The sequence below is a fragment of the Scyliorhinus canicula genome, chromosome 3 (assembly GCF_902713615.1).
Source record: "Scyliorhinus canicula chromosome 3, sScyCan1.1, whole genome shotgun sequence".
Classification (NCBI taxonomy): Eukaryota; Metazoa; Chordata; class Chondrichthyes; order Carcharhiniformes; family Scyliorhinidae; genus Scyliorhinus; species Scyliorhinus canicula.
This window is the reverse complement of record NC_052148.1, coordinates 189,348,182-189,364,787: the sequence shown is the minus strand read 5'-3', so window position 1 is coordinate 189,364,787 and position 16,606 is coordinate 189,348,182. Positions and strand designations below refer to the sequence as shown.

General features: G+C 45.3%; 1 protein-coding gene across 1 annotated transcript in view; it reads left to right on the top strand.

Annotated features, from left to right (window-relative positions):
- The first annotated feature begins 221 nt into the window (after positions 1 to 221).
- Positions 222 to 16,606, top strand: part of naf1 (nuclear assembly factor 1 homolog (S. cerevisiae)) — a 282,623-nt gene continuing 266,238 nt past the window's right edge. The window contains exons 1-2 of the mRNA XM_038791891.1: positions 222 to 330; positions 10,859 to 11,502. Coding sequence (XP_038647819.1) covers positions 10,877 to 11,502 — 626 coding nt within the window. The 5' untranslated portion in view covers positions 222 to 330; positions 10,859 to 10,876. The remainder of the gene's footprint in view (positions 331 to 10,858; positions 11,503 to 16,606) is intronic.

Below are 16,606 nucleotides of genomic sequence, written 5' to 3'. Positions count from 1 at the left end.
CTTTCCACTGAAAGTTTCTAATTTTTAATTTTGAGGTCCTCATAACTCTTTTTTTTTTCCAATGACATGCACTATTTTGAGATTAAATCAATTTGGGCAGCTCTTAGTTAAAAAGAAAGATTGACATTCAGAAACCTTCCACTCTCTTGCTGATATCGTGTTGTCCACCGAAGGAGTTGGTGGAAATGCGCAGCTCTGGCGGCGCAGCAGCACCCGGCCGGCGATTGGCTGGCTTCATCGCCTGTGTCATTCTTCCGCGCGACGATTGGGTGATGTCACAAGGCGCGACAGCGCGTGTTGCCGGAGTTGGGGTTTGGAGCGCGCGGCAGGGTAAGCTGTTAGTTTGTTACAGCGGCACAGAGTAACATTGTAATGTAGTAACATTGTATCCAGACCGGCCGGCCGGCAGTGATTCTCATTGTGCTGCATCTCATGTCTCCACAGCACACTGCCCACAAATTCAGCCACATCATCTTTCATACGATTGACTTGTACACTGAGTGAGCAGTGAGGCTAAGTAAGGCTTTGAATTGTAAGCACACTTGCTGCTCCAGTTGCCCGGAATTCAAAAGCCCAGTGGTTAACAAAGAACAAAGAAAAGTACAGCACAGGAACAGGCCCTTCGGACCTCCAAGCCCGTGCCGACCATGCTGCCCGACTAAACTACAATCTTCTACACTTCCTGGGTCCATATCCCTCTATTCCCATCCTATTCATGTATTTATCAAGATGCCTCTTAAATGTCACTATCGTCCCTGCTTCCAGCACCTCCTCCAGCAGCCAGTTCCAGGCGCCCACTACCCTCTGTGTGAACAAACTTGCCTTGTACATCTACTCTAAACCTTGCCCTTCACACCTTAAACCTATGCCCCCTAGTAATTGACCCCGCTACCTTGGGGAAAAGCCTCTGACGATCCACTCTCTCTGTGCCCCTCATAATTTTGTAGACCTCTTATCAGGTCGCCCCTCAACCTCCGTCGTTCCAGTGAGAACAAACTGAGTTTATTCAACCGCTCCTCATAGTTAATGCCCTCCATACTCGGCAACATCCTGGTAAATCTCTTCTGCACCCTCTCTAAATCCTCCACATCCTTCTGGTAGTGTGGCGACCAGAGTTGAACACTTCAAGTGTGAACATAGAACATAGAACGATACAGCGCAGTACAGGCCCTTCGGCCCTCGATGTTGCACCGACATGGAAAAAAAAACTAAAGGCCATCTAACCTACACTATGCCCTTATCATCCATATGCTTATCCAATAAATTTTTAAATGCCCTCAATGTTGGCGAGTTCACTACTGTTGCAGGTAGGGCATTCCACGGCCTCACCACTCTTTGCGTAAAAAACCCACCTCTGACCTCTGTCCTATATCTATTACCCCTCAATTTAAGGCTATGTCCCCTCGTGCTAGCCACCTCCATCTGCGGGAGAAGGCTCTCGCTGTCCACCCTATCTAACCCTCTGATCATTTTGTATGTGGCCTAACTAAGGTTCTGTACAGCTGCAACATGACTTGCCAATTGTTTCATTTCCAGTTACCCTTTTGAGTGATTACACTTAACTCTATTATTGAGGTTTCCATTTCTTCCAACCCATCACCAGTGAAGCACTCCAGTTCCTTCTCCTGGCCGAGTTACCGATTAAGTAGCAGGCCAAAATAACCTCTTTCATTTATTTGACCAGGTTAATGTTTGAGGTAGGGGAAAATAATGGGAAGTATGGGTGAATGTTTTTGTTTTATTTGTTCAACTGTGTTTTAGTAATACCTGCCTGGGAATGACAACATGTTCAAGGTTCAACAGGTTCAAGTCCCAGTCTGGCGAGTGAGCACAAAAATCTGGACTGACATTCTCAATATAGTCTTGAAGGAGTGCGATGCTGTTTAAAGCACTGTCTCTTGGATGTGATGTTGAACCAACATCTGACTGCTGGATGTGAAAGATTCCATAATACTCTTGAAGAAGGAGTGGGGAGTTAATGCTGAAGCCCATGCCAATATAAATCCCTCAATCAGCATATTTTCTGGTCATTATCCTTTTGCTGTTTGTGGGAATTTACTTTGTGCAAATTGACTGCTGCATTTCTTATGTTACAACATGGACTACATACCTTCAAGGTGCAAAAGTGCTTTGAGATCTTGAGGTTGCGAAAAGGGCTTTATAAATGCAAATCACTTTTTTCATGGCCTGTAAGTTATTGGTAAGGCCAGCAAGTGTTGCCCATCCCTAGCTGCCTTTGAGACGTTGATGAGCTGTGACCTTGAACTGCTGCAGTCCATCTGGTACAGGTGTACCCACAATGTTGTTGAGGATGGTATTTCAGGATTTTGACCCAGAGTCAGTAAATGAACAGCAATATGGTTCCAAGTCAGAATTGTGTGCGACTTTGAAGAGAACTGGCAGATTCCCATGTATCTGCTCTACTTGTTCTAGCTAGTAGAGGTGCTGGGTTTGTAAGGTGCTGTTAAAGGAAGCTTGCAAGTTGAAGCAGTGTATCTTATAGATGATATACGTGGTCCTCCATTCACCATGCCATTTTGGCAGCTACCAATATGCTCAAACACAGCCATACCTCAATCTTTTGAGGCACTTCATCACTATTAAAATGATTGCACTCATATCTTCGCTGAGGAAGTCCCTCATTCTTAAGTTCAAGGCTCTTTTAACATATTATCATCTCCCAAATTTGAAACCATTTGTCCAAACTCCAATCCCTCCAATCAGATTTCTGACACTCAGTGTTGAAACGACTTATTAAAATTACAAATTACATCTTGCGATTGTCAAAGGCCAGTAATCCCACCATCTTATCAAACAGTCTGCAGTCTTTGACACAATTGGTCCCTACAACATCACTCCCTAATTGACCGCCTGGTTCCATATTAAACTGTCTAATCGTAGCCAGCGATTTCTATCAATGACTTCTCTTCCCATTTTTTGCATTGTCAATTCTCATGTCCCTGAAGAATTCTGTTCTCGGCCCTCCACCTGTTTCACATCTAATGCTACCTTTCTTGACATCATCTAAAAATGTAGCATCAATCTCCACATATATGCTGGTCACACTCCCTCCCCATATCTTCTTGAGTCCCCCACTGTTTCTACGTTTATCAGGTTGCTTGTTAAACATTGAGTACTGAGTGAACAGCAAATTCCTACAATTAAATATTGGTAAGATCATAGCCAAGACTTCTGCCACCGTATCTATTCCCTAATTAAAAAAAAATAAATTTAGAGTACTCAATTCATTTTTTCCAATTACATAGATTACATAGAATTTACAGTGCAGAAGGAGGCCATTCGGCCCATCGAGCCTGCACCGGCTCCTGGAAAGAGCACCCTACCCAAGGTCAACACCTCCACCTTATCCCCATAACCCAGTAACCCCACCCAACACTAAGGGCAATTTTGAACACTAAGGGCAATTTATCATGGCCAATCCACCTAACCTGCACATCTTTGGACTGTGGGAGGAAACCGGAGCACCCGGAGGAAACCCACGCAGACACGGGGAGGAAGTGCAGACTCCGCACAGACAGTGACCCAAGCTGGAATCGAACCTGGGACCCTGGAGCTGTGAAGCGATTGTGCTATCCACAATGCTACCGTGCTGCCCTACGGGCCTAAGGGGCAATCGTGGATTAACGTGGCCAATCCACCTAGGTTGCACGTTTTTGGGTTGTGGGGGTGAAACCCATGCAAACACGGGGAAAATGTGCAAACTCCACAGGGACAGTGACCCAGAGCCGGCATCGAAACTTGGACCTCGGTGCCATGAGTCCGCAGTGCTGACACACTGTGCCACTGTGCTGCCCTGTATCTGTTCCCTAATGACTGACTCCACTACTTTTCCTTGCAACTGCCTTGAGGCGAATGTAAGGCTGTTTTCAACCTCTGTCATTTTTGACCCCAGGATGTGTTGAACAAAGAACAAAGAAAATTACAACACAGGAACAGGCCCTTCGGCCCTACCAGCCTGCGCCGATCCAGATCCTTTATCTAAACCTGTCTCCTATTTTCCAAGGTCTACTTCCCTCTGTTCCCGCCCGTTCATATTCCCGTCTAGATGCCTCTTAAATGATGATATCGTGCCCGCCTCTACCACCTCCGCTGGTAAAGCGTTCCAGGCACCCACCACCCTCTGCGTAAAAAACTTTCCACGCACATCTCCCTTAAACTTTCCCCCTCTCACTTTGAAATCGTGACCCCTTGTAACTGACACCCCCACTCTTGGAAAATGCTTGTTGCTATCCACCCTGTCCATACCGCTTATAATTTTGTAGACCTCAATCGGGTCCCCCCTCAACCTCCGTCTTTCCAATGAAAACAATCCTAATCTACTCAACCTTTCTTCATAGCTAGCCCCCTCCATACCAGGCAACATCCTGGTGAACCTCCTCTGCAGTCTCTCCAAAGCATCCACATCCTTCTGGTGATGTGGCGACCAGAACTGCACGCAGTATTCCAAATGTGGCCTAACCAAAGTGCTATACAACTGTAACATGACCTGCCGACTCTTGTACTCAATACCCCGTCCGATGAAGGCAAGCATGCTGTATGCCTTCTTGACCACTCTATCAACCTACGTTGCCACCTTCAGGATGCAATGGACCTGAACTCCCAGATCTCTCTGTACATCAATTTTCCCCACTCTTCCATTGACCGTATAGTCCGCTCTTGAATTAGATCTTCCAAAATGCATCACCTCGCATTTGCCTGGATTGAACTCCATCTGCCATTTCTCTGCCCAACTCTCCAATCTGTCTATATTTTGCTGTATTCTCCGACAGTCCTCCTCTCTATCTGCAACTCCACCAATCTTAGTATCATCTGCAAACTTGCTCATCAGGCCACCTATACCTTCCTCCAGGTCATTTATGTAGATCACAAACAACAGTGGTCCGAGCATGGATCCCTGTGGAACACCACTAGTCACCCTTCTCCATTTTGAGACATTCCCTTCCACCACAACTCTCTGCCTCCTGTTGCCCAGCCAGTTCTTTATCCATCAAGCTAGTACACCCTGAACACCATACGACTTCACTTTTTCCATCAACCTGCCATGGGAAACTTTATCAAACACGTTACTGAAGTCCATGTATATGACGTCTACAGCCCTTCCCTCACCAATTAACTTTGTCACTTCCTCAAAGAAATCTATTAGGTTTGTAAGGCATGACCTTCCCTGCACAAAACCATGCTGCCTATCACTGATAAGTCTATTTCTTCGATATGTGAATAGGTCCTATCCCTCAGTATCGTCTCCAACAGTTTGCCTACCACTGACGTCAAGCTCACAGGTCTATAATTCCCTGGATTTTCCCTGCTACCTTTCTTAAACAAAGGGACAACATTAGCAATTCTCCAGTCCTCCGGGACCTCACCCATGCTCAAGGATGCTGTAAAGATGTCTGTTAAGGCCCCAGCTATTTCGAACCTCGCTTCCCTCAGTAACCTGGGATAGATTCCATCTGGTCCTGGGGACTTGTCCACCTTAATGTCTTTTAGAATATCCAAAATTTCCCCCTTCCGTATGACAACTTGACCTAGAGTATTTAAACATCCATCCCTAGCCTCAACATCCGTCTTGTCCCTCCTTTGTGAATACCGATGCAAAGTACTCATTAAGAATCTCACCCATTTCCTCTGAGTCCACGCATAAATTCCCTCTTTTGTCTTTGAGTGGGCCATACCTTTCTCTCATTACCCTCTTGCTCCTTACATACAAATAAAAGGCTTTGGGATTTTCCTTAACCCTGTTAGCCAAAGATATTTCATGACCCCTTTTAGCCCTCTTTATTGCGTGTTTGAGATTCGTCCTACTTTCCCGATATTCCTCCAAAGCTTCATCAGTTTTGAGTTGCCTCGATCTTATGAATGCTTCCTTTTTCATCTTAGCTAGTTTCACAATTTCACCTGTCATCCATGGTTCCCTAATCTTGCCATTTCTATCTCTCATTTTCACAGGGACATGTCTGTCCTGCACTCTAATCAACCTTTCCTTAAAAGACTCCCACATTTCAAATGTGGATTTACCCATAAACAGCTGCTCCCAATCCACATTCCCTAGCTCCTGCCGAATTTTGCTATACGTTCCTGCTATCACTAAGGCATCTTATTTCCACCTGCATATGGTGGCCTGACTCTGCCCCTGCCACCATACTTCTGTTACTAAAACCCTCACCCATACCTCTGGGTTACAGAACAAAGAAAATACAGCACAGGAACAGACCATTCGATACACAGCCTGTGCCCATCATGATGCCCTTAAAAAAAAAAACCTTCTGCCCTTACTTGGTCCGTATCCCTCTAATTGCTTCCTAATCATGTATCCATCCAGATGCCTCGTCAATGTTTCTAATGTGCCTGCTTCCGCCACATCCTCTGGCAGCATGTTCCAGGCACCCACCACTCTCTGTGTGAAAAGTTTACTCTGCACATCTCCCTTAAACTTTCCCCCTCTCACCTTGAACCTGTGCCCCCAAATAATTGACACTTCCACCCTTGGGAAAAAGCCTCTGACATTCCACCCTGTCTATGCCTCTCATAATTTTGTAGACCTCTATCAGGTCTCCATTCATCCTTACTCTTTCCAGTGAAAACAATCCTAGTTTATTCAACCTTTCCTCATAGCCAACACCCTCGAACCAGGCAACATCCTGGTGAACCTTCTTTGCACTCTCTCCAAAGCTTCTACTCTTTCTAATAATGTGGTGACCAGAACTGCACGCAATACTCAAATGTGGCCGAACCAAGGTTTTGTACAGCTGCAACATTATTTCCCAACTCTTGCACTCAATGACCCAGCATATGAATGCAAGCATGCCACATGCCTTCTTAATCACCTTGGCCACCTGTGTTTCCACATTTAGGGAACTGTGGACGTACATGCCTTGATCCCTCTGCATGTTACACATCGTCCTCCATTCACCTTGTCATTTCGGCAGCTACCAATCTGTTCAACCATAGCCTCACCTCAACCTTTTGAGGCCTTCATCACTATCCTAAGGGTTCTGCAATTTACAGGATAATTCATACCGAGATATGATCCTCCAAAGTGCATCACTTCATATTTGTCAGGATTAAACTTCATCTGCCATTTCTGTGCCCATGTCTCCAATTTATCTATATCCTGTTGTATCCCAATGCACGGTACTATCAGCAACTCTGCCAATCTTTGTTTCATCCGCAAACTTACTAATCAGACCATCCAGATTTTCCACCAGATCATTTATATATACTATAAACAACAGATCGCCATTGAGGAAAAACACCCCTCCACCACTACTCTCTGTCTTCTATAACCAAGCCAGTTCTGTATCCATCCAGCCAGCCCACCCCCAAATCCCATGTGATTTTAGTTTTTGTACCAGTCTGCTATGTGGGACCTTGTCAAATGCCTTACTAAAGTCCATATAAACTCCATCGAAAGCCCATCCCTCATTAATTTTGTCACCTCTTCAAAAAAACTCATTAAGTTGTTGAGACATAGGGGCCAGAATTGCTGATCCATGGGGCCGTGTTGACGCCATCGAGAAACGCGACGGCGTTTCCGATGGTGCCATCACTTAGCCTCAGGATCATAAAATCCCGCCCCAGATTTCCATTCAGAAAAACAGCCGTCCACCGCTACTGTCTGTATAACCAAACCAGTTCTGTATCCGCCTAGCCAGACCACCACGAATCTCATGTGATTTTAGTTTTTGTACCAGTCTGCTATGTGGGACCTTGTCAAATGCCTCACTGAAGTCCATATAAACTACATCTACAACCCTTCCCTCGTCAATTTTCTTTATCACTTTTTGAAAAAACTCAATGAAGTTGATGAGACATCACCTTCCCTGTACAAAACCATGCTGCCTGTCACTAACTAGTCCATTTTCCTTCAAATGTGCATGCATCCTGTCCCGCAGTACCTTTTCCAAAAGCTCCCCCACCACTGATGTCAGGCTCACCGGCCTATAATTTGCTGAATTGTCCCTGCTTCCTTCCTTAAGCAAGGGAATAACATTGGCTATTCTCCAGTCCTTTGGAACCTCGCCTGTGTCAAAGAGGATGTGAACGGGCAGCACGGTGGCACAGTGGTTAGCATTGTTGCCTACGGCGCTGAGGACCCGGGTTCGAATCCCGGCCCTGGGTCACTGTCCGTGTGGAGTTTGCACATTCTCCCCGTGTCTGCGTGGGTTTCGCCCCCACAACCCAAAAGATGTGCAGGATAGGTGGATTGGCCACACTAAATTGCCCCTTAATTGGAAAAAATAATTGGGTACGCTAAATTTATAAAAAAACAGAAAAAAAAAAAAGAAAAAAAAAAGAGGATGTGAAGATATCTGTTAAGGCATCAGCTATTTCTCCCCTTGCCTCCACAGTAATCTGGGATAGATCCTATCCGGCCCCATGGATTTGTCTACCTTAATACAGTACAATTTTGGATACTCAACACTTTCTCCTTTGAAATATTGATGTTCTCAAGAGAGTTCACATATCTGTCCCTGACCTCAACCTCCGCCATGTCCCAAAGCCTTTTATTCGAATATAAGGAGCAAGAGGGTAACTAGAGAAAGGATTGGCCCACTCAAAGACAAAAGAGGGAATTTATGCCTGGAGTCAGAGGAAATGAGTGAGATTCTTAATGAGTACTTTGCATCGGTATTCACCAAGGAGAGGGACATGACTGATGTTGAGGCTAGGGATGGATATTTAAATGCTCAAGGTCATGTCGGCATATGGAAGGGGGGTGTTTTGGGTATTCTAAAAGACATTAAGGTGGACAAGTCCCCAGGACCAGATTGGATCTATCCCAGGTTACTGAGGGAAGCGAGGGTTGAAATAGCTTGGGCCTTAACAGATATCTTTGCAGCATCCTTGAGCACGGGTGAGGTCCCGGAGGACTGGAGAATTGCTACTGTTGCCCCTTTGTTTAAGAAGGGTAGCAGGGATAATCCAGGGAATTATAGACCTGTGAGCTTGACGTCAGTGGTAGGCAAACCATTGGAGAAGATACTGAGGGATAGGATCTATTCACATTTGGAAGAAAATAGACTTATCAGTGATAGACAGCATGGTTTTGTGCAGGGAAGGTCATGTCTTACAAACCTTATAGAATTCTTTGAGGAAGTGACAAAGTTAATTGATGAGGGAAGGGCTGTAGATGTCATATACATGGACTTCAGTAAGGCGTTTGATGAAGTTTCCCATGGCAGGTTGATGGAAAAAGTGAAGTCGTATGGTGTTCAGGGTGTACGAGCTTGATGGATAAAGAACTGGCTGGTCAACAGGAGGCAGAGAGTTGTGGTGGAAGGGAGTGTCTCAAAATGGAGAAAGGTGACTAGTGGTGTTCCACAGGGATCCGTGCTCGGACCACTGTTGTTTGTGATCTACATAAATGATCTGGACGAAGGTATAGGTGGCCTGATGAGCAAGTTTGCAGATGATACTAAGATTGGTGGAGTTGCAGATAGCGAGGAGGACTGTCGGAGAATACAGCAAAATATAGATAGATTGGAGAGTTGGGCAGAGAAATGGCAGATGGAGTTCAATCCAGGCAAATGCGAGGTGATGCATTTTGGAAGATCTAATTCAAGAGCGGACTATATGGTCAATGGAAGAGTGGGGAAAATTGATGTACAGAGAGATCTGGGAGTTCAGGTCCATTGCATCCTGAAGGTGGCAACGCAGGTCAATAGAGTGGTCAAGAAGGCATACAGCATGCTTGCCTTCATCGGGCGGGGTATTGAGTACAAGAGTCGGCAGGTCATGTTACAGTTGTACAGGACTTTGGTTAGGCCACATTTGGAATGCTGCGTGCAGTTCTGGTCGCCACATTACCAGAAGGATGTGGATGCTTTAGAGAGGGTGCAGAGGAGGTTCACCAGGATGTTGCCTGGTATGGAGGGTGCTAGCTAGGAAGAAAGGTTGAGTAGATTAGGATTGTTTTCGTTGGAAAGACGGTGGTTGAGGGGAGACCTGATTGAGGTCTACAAAATTGAGAGGTATGGATAGGGTGGATAGCAACAAGCTTTTTCCAAGAGTGGGGGTGTCAATTACAAGGGGTCACGATTTCAAGGTGAGAGGGGGAAAGTTTAAGGGAGATATGCGTGGAAAGTTTTTAACGCAGAGGGTGGTGGGTGCCTGGAACGCTTTGCCAGCGGAGGTGGTAGAGGCGGGCACGATAGCATCATTTAAGATGCATCTGGACAGATATATGAATGGGCGGGGAACAGAGGGAAGTAGATCCTTGGAAAATAGGCAACAGGTTTAGATAAAGGATCTGGATCGGTGCAGGCTGGGAGGGCCCAAGGGCCTGTTCCTGTGCTGTAATTTTCTTTGTTCTTTGTACAGGTGATGTGCTTTCTTGATGGTAGCATCGCCATGGGTGGACCAGGACAGGTTTTTGGTGATGTGCACCCCTCGGAATTTGAAGCTGCCAACCATCTCCACCTCGGTCACGTTAGCGACCTTTAAGACTTATCTAGATAGCCACATGAACAGACGAGGTATAGAAGGATGCAGGTGGTTGGTCTAGATAGGACACGTGATCGGCCAGGCTTGGAGGGCTGAAGGACCTGTTACTGTCCTGTTCTTTTGTTCTCGTTATTTTAAAATGAGAAATTTCTTGGCTGGGAGTTGAGAATCTTCTGAATTTGTCCATCCCAGGGAGTTAAGAGATTGCTTTTAATCTCAGGAAATTGAGGTATATTGGAGGCGCAGGAAAATGGAGTTGAGGTAGATGATCAACCATGGTTTTATTGAATGTGGGAGCAGGCCCAAGGGGCTGAATATACTTGCTCCTATGAAGTCTTGTAAATAATGCTGTGATTCATGTTTGTATTTAAAATCCCTTTCTTTATCTTTTCAGGTTTGATTTTGAGGAAGTATGACCGATGAAAAGGGAGATAAAGATATTAAGCTCTGTCTTTGGACAGATGCAGCTGAGAAGAAAATGATCTTGGAGGGCAGTTTATTGATGGAAAGCAATAATAACTTGGCAGCCGAACAACATGAGCTGCCAGCAGCAGAATTGTGCACTCAAGTGTGTAAAAGTGAATCCCTCCTGGCTGCCTCTGAAGTTGGCGTGATAAAGCAGATGGATTCTAAAGTTCAGGATGAATTAGATGTTACATCTCCACAGTGTACTCCAAGTGAAGTTAATGGTAATATAATGCCTTGTGTAACTCTGGCAACACCTGCTGCACAAGGGAATTTGGATGCTGTTAAATCAAGCAATGTCAGCATGCCTGAGATGTGTGATATTACATTAGTCAGTCCTACCTCAGTCACTGGTGATCAAGAGATGGAAGTTTCAGTATCTGCTCGGCTGGAGACTTTATCTTTTCAAAGATCACAATTTGTGTGTCAGAAAACCGAGCATACAGAAGGCGAACAGTTAGGCCAGAGTACTGACTTCCCACGGGTTAATGTTATGTTACAAGATGTTGCAGCTGAGGAGGAAGACAGTGAAGATGATGAAAGCTCATCATCTGAAGACACTTCAACAGACAGGTGAGCGCTCGGTGAAAGGAACTGTTCATGCTAAACTTTGCCAGGTTGCCAAATGTTATCATACAAGAATATTCGGGTTATTCCACTTAAGTGGCTTTTTAGTTTTAGCATAGTAAATTTGCATAGTCCAGATGACCATTGGCTGTTTTCCCCTTTTGAGGGGAAGAGCTGACTGGTGGTGATTTAACGTGAGAATCACCCCACCCCACCCAAGGGGCAAGGTTGAGAATCTGGGCCTTACATGAATAACCTCTGCCGGTATGGGAATTGAACCGTGCTGCTGACCTTGCTCTGCATCACAAACCAGCTGTTCGCCCAACTGAGCCAGACCGGCTTTTTAGCTTAATTCGTGCATGGGACACAGGCATCACTGGCGAGGCCAGCATTTATTGCCCTTGAGAATGTAGTGCTGATCAGCATCTTGAAGTGTGACAGTCCATGTGGTGTTAGGGAATTCTAGGTTTTTGATCCAGTGACGGAATGGTGATATGAGTCCAAGTCGGGATGATATGTGGTTTGGAGGAAAACCTGCAAGTAGTGTGGCTCCAATGCATCTGCTGCCCTTGCCTTTCGAGATGGGAGAAGTCATGGGGTTGGAAGGTGCTGTTGAATATGGACGGCATGGTAGCACAGTGGTTAGCACGGTTGCTTCACAGTGCCAGGATTCCAGGTTTGATTCTGCCCTGTCTGTGCGGAATCTGCATGCTCGCTTCGTGTCTGCATGGGTTTCCTCTGGGTCCTCCGGTTTCCTCCCATAAGTCCTGAAAAACGTGCAGGTTAGGTAATTTGGATATTCTGAATTCTTCCTCCATATACCTGAACAGGCACCGAATGTGGTGACTAGGGGCTTTTCACAGTAACTTCATTGCAGTTAATGTAAGCCTACTTGTGACAATAACAAAGATTATTATTAAGGAGTCATGGTGGGTTGCTGTAGTACATCTTATAGATGGTACACACTGCTGGCATGATGTGTTGGTGATGGAGCAAGTGTCGGTGATGGAGTGAAGTGAATATTTAAGCTGGTGGATGGGGTGCCAATCAAGTGGGCTCTTGGTGTGGAGTTTCTTGAGTGCTGTTGGAACAGCACTCTAGGCAATTGGTTGGTATCTAATCACACTCCTGACTTGTACCTTGTCGACGGTGGGCACGCTTTGGCCAGTCAGGAGGTGAGTTACTTGCAACATAACCTCTAGTTATGTTCACAATCTACATAGATGATTTGGAGTTGGGGACCAAGGGCAATGTGTCCAAGTTTGCAGATGACACTAAGATGAGTGGTAAAGCGAAAAGTGCAGAGGATACTGGAAGTCTGCAGAGGGATTTGGATAGGTTAAGTGAATGGGCTAGGGTCTGGCAGATGGAATACAATGTTGACAACATAGAACATAGAACAGTACAGCACAGAACAGGCCCTTCGGCCCTCGATGTTGTGCCGAACAATGATCACCCTACTTAAGACCCACGTAACCCGTATACCCATAACCCAACAATCCCCCCATTAACCTTACACTACGGGCAATTTAGCATGGCCAATCCACCTAACCCTGTAGCCACCTAAAATGGACACTGGGCTAACAAGATGGAGAATCGCTAAGACTGCAGGGAAAAAGCAGTTTAGCCAAGGCAGCAGTCTGCAAAGACTCATTAGCATTTTGCAAGCAGCAAAACTAGTTTCTGGCCAGGTGGAAGATCTCAAACCAAAGGTGATAATAGCAAAACGCTTTGCATACTAATGAGGCAGTCCAGATCTAGGCGCACACAATGGCAACATTTGGGTTTGAATAAGATACTTTAAGTGGATGTCCAGACAGAACGGCACCCGAAGTATCCACTATAGAAACCGCCCCCGCCATCAAGAAAGACCCTCACATTGGAGGAATTCAAAAGATATCGATTGGGAGTGATCCAATCGATACCTGAAGGTAAAGCCCGCCCCGAAAAGGCACGGACATTGGGGACCCCTATAAAAGATAGACCCCCACACATGGTCCTGTCTGTTGTTTCGTGCTCCGGCTTTGACCAAGAACTCCATCCTGTATCCTGACTCCAGCCGTTGAGCACCAGCCGCCGAACCGTAAGTGCCAATACGACGCTCGCTACGCGAACCAGGCCCTCTAGACCCCCAGTGACCAGCACGCTCTCTGAAGGTTGCAGACCAAGATCGGAACGAAGGCCTCGCTCCCTGACCTTGCCTGTTCCTGTTTAGTTAAGTATTCTGATCGCTTAGTTTAGTCATAGCTTAGTCCCTTAGCGTGTGCATGCGTATTTATTATAATTGTATAATAAATATTGATCGTTTGGAACTTACTAATCGGTGTATCGTTTTATTACTTTGAACCTGACCTTGGAATATTTGTGAGGTGTCTATACGGCATCTGGCGACTCCTGAGCTGAAAATACATACATAGAGCCTAGTAGTGTTAAGCACACGGCCTTTAAACGGAGGCGTGTTAATACACTCCAATAAACGCGTATTACACCCATAGTAAAACGTGCAACAACCCGCACATCTTTGGACTGTGGGAGGAAACCGGAGCACCCGGAGGAAACCCACGCAGACACGGGGAGGAAGTGCAGACTCCGCACAGACAGTGACCCAAGCTGGAATCGAACCTGGGACCCTGGAGCTGTGAAGCGAATGTGCTATCCACAATGCTACCGTGAGGCCCAATGTGAGGTTATCCATTTTGGTAGGAATAACAGCAAACGGGATTATTATTTAAACAATAAAATATTAAAGCATGCCGCTGTGCAGAGAGACTTGGGTGTGCTAGTGCATGAGTCACAGAAGGTTGGTTTACAGGTGCAACAGGTGATTAAGAAGGCAAATGGAATTTTTCCCTTCATTGCTAGAGGGATGGAGTTTAAGACTAGGGAGGTTATGTTGCAATTGTATAAGGTGTTAGTGAGGCCACACCTGGAGTATTGTGTTCAGTTTTGGTCTCCTTACTTGAGAAAGGACGTACTGGCACTGGAGGGTGTGCAGAGGAGATTCACTAGGTTAATCCCAGAGCTGAAGGGGTTGGATTATGAGGAGAGGTTGAGTAGACTGGGACTGTACTCGTTGGAATTTAGAAGGATGAGGGGGGATCTTATAGAAACATTTAAAATTATTGAGGGAATAGATAGGATAGATGCGGGTAGGTTGTTTCCACTGGCGGGTGAAAGCAGAACTAGGGGACATAGCCTCAAAATAAGGGGAAGTAGATTTAGGACTGAGTTTAGGAGGAACTTCTTCACCCAAAGGGTTGTGAATCTATGGAATTCCTTGCCCAGTGAAGCAGTTGAGGCTCCTTCATTACATGTTTTTAAGGTAAAGATAGATAGTTTTTTGAAGAATAAAGGGATTAACGTGTTCGGGCCGGAAAGTGGAGCTGAGTCCACAAAAGATCAGCCATGATCTCATTGAATGGCGGAGCAGGCTCGAGGGGCCAGATGGCCTACTCCGGCTCCTAGTTCTTATGTTCTAGTCACCGGTCTGCTCTTGTAACCACAGTGTTTATATGGCTGGTGCAATTCAGTTTCTGGTCAATAGTAGCTCCCCAAGATGTTGACAGTGGGGATTCAGCAGTGGTCCTCATTGAATGTCAGGGAGAGTTGGCTTAGAGTTTCTCTTGTTGGAGATGGTCATTGTCTGGCACTTCATATGCTGTGAATGTAATTTGCCACACATTAGCTCATCCTGAATGTTGTCCAGGTCTTGCTGAGTTCGGATGTGGGCTGCTTTAGTATCTGAGGAGTACAAAATGGTGTTGAACATTGTGCAGTCATCAGCAAACTTCTCTCCTGTTTACATTATGATGGAGGGAATTAATGAAGCAAAGATTATTGGAGTAGATGGAATGTCGATTTGAGTGCAGTCATCAGCCATGATACTGAATGGTGACGCACGTATGATGGGGTGAATTACCTATTCTTAACTCTTAAGTTAGCTGAAGATGGTTTGGCATAAGCGGAACTCCTGCAGTGATATTCCGGCACCAAGTTGTTGATCTCCAACAACCACCTTTTATGGTAGGCCTGACCCTAATCAGCAGAGTTTTCCCATTGACTTCAATTAATTTACTGTCCTCCAGCTCTGGAGTGGTATTTGAACCCAGAAACTTCAGGCTATGAGGCAAAAGGCAACTTGGTCATAGTTGATATAATTAATCAGATTTAGTGAGATAAAATTTATCACTCGAGTTATATTGACATTGCTGACATTGAAGGTTTCTGAGTTTAATTCAGTTAAAATCTAATGTACATCTAAAGTTTAATTTGTGCCAATAAATCAAGCTGTATCTAAATATGCAATTACTTGGAATCCTGACTTTCTCAAAATAAATACCAATAAATAAAAATTGGAAATCCAGATTAATTGCGAGATATGTGTCAGAATAATAATGTGGGAGTTTGTGTGAATAGCATCACTGTACAGAGATGGGGGGAAGTTTTGGGATAGTTTTCTCCAGAATGGAGTTATGCCACAGAAAAAAGCGCAGATGCAGATAGGAGAGTATGTTTGCCGGATGACAGGAACTGAGGGGTGATGGAGGAGGAGTTTACAAATACTGGTCCTAACCAAGAGCTGCCCCCATCTAAAGAGCAGAATAGTAAGTTGGAGTTATAATAGATTTCCTAATAGTCGGCGATAGAGTCCTCTGCAGCCATGACAAAATCCAAAAGCCTATGCATTATACTTAATGCAGATGGAAAGAATATCACTGAGCAACTGGAGAGGAACTTGCAAAGGGAAGTGTTAGGGGCAGGTAGTGAATGTAGTTGTCGTGGTCCAAGTGGGGATGAATGATACAAGAAGATCCTATCACGTGATTATCCAAAGCTAGGAAATGCTTTGTTTTTTAAATTACCTCTGGTGATGATCTCTTTGCTAATTGGCATATGAATAGGTAGATCAGGAAGGTGAATGCATGCCATGTTATGGGTATGGGAAGGAGACATTCTGTTCCATGGAACATAGCTCCAGTACTCGTTCAAGAATGAGTTGGGATGGGTTCCTCTTGAATCGCAGTGGGATGAGTGTCCTTGTGGAAAGGATAAATGGGGCTGTGCATAAGACTTCAAACTTGAAAGATGGAACGGGGAGGGATGATTATGG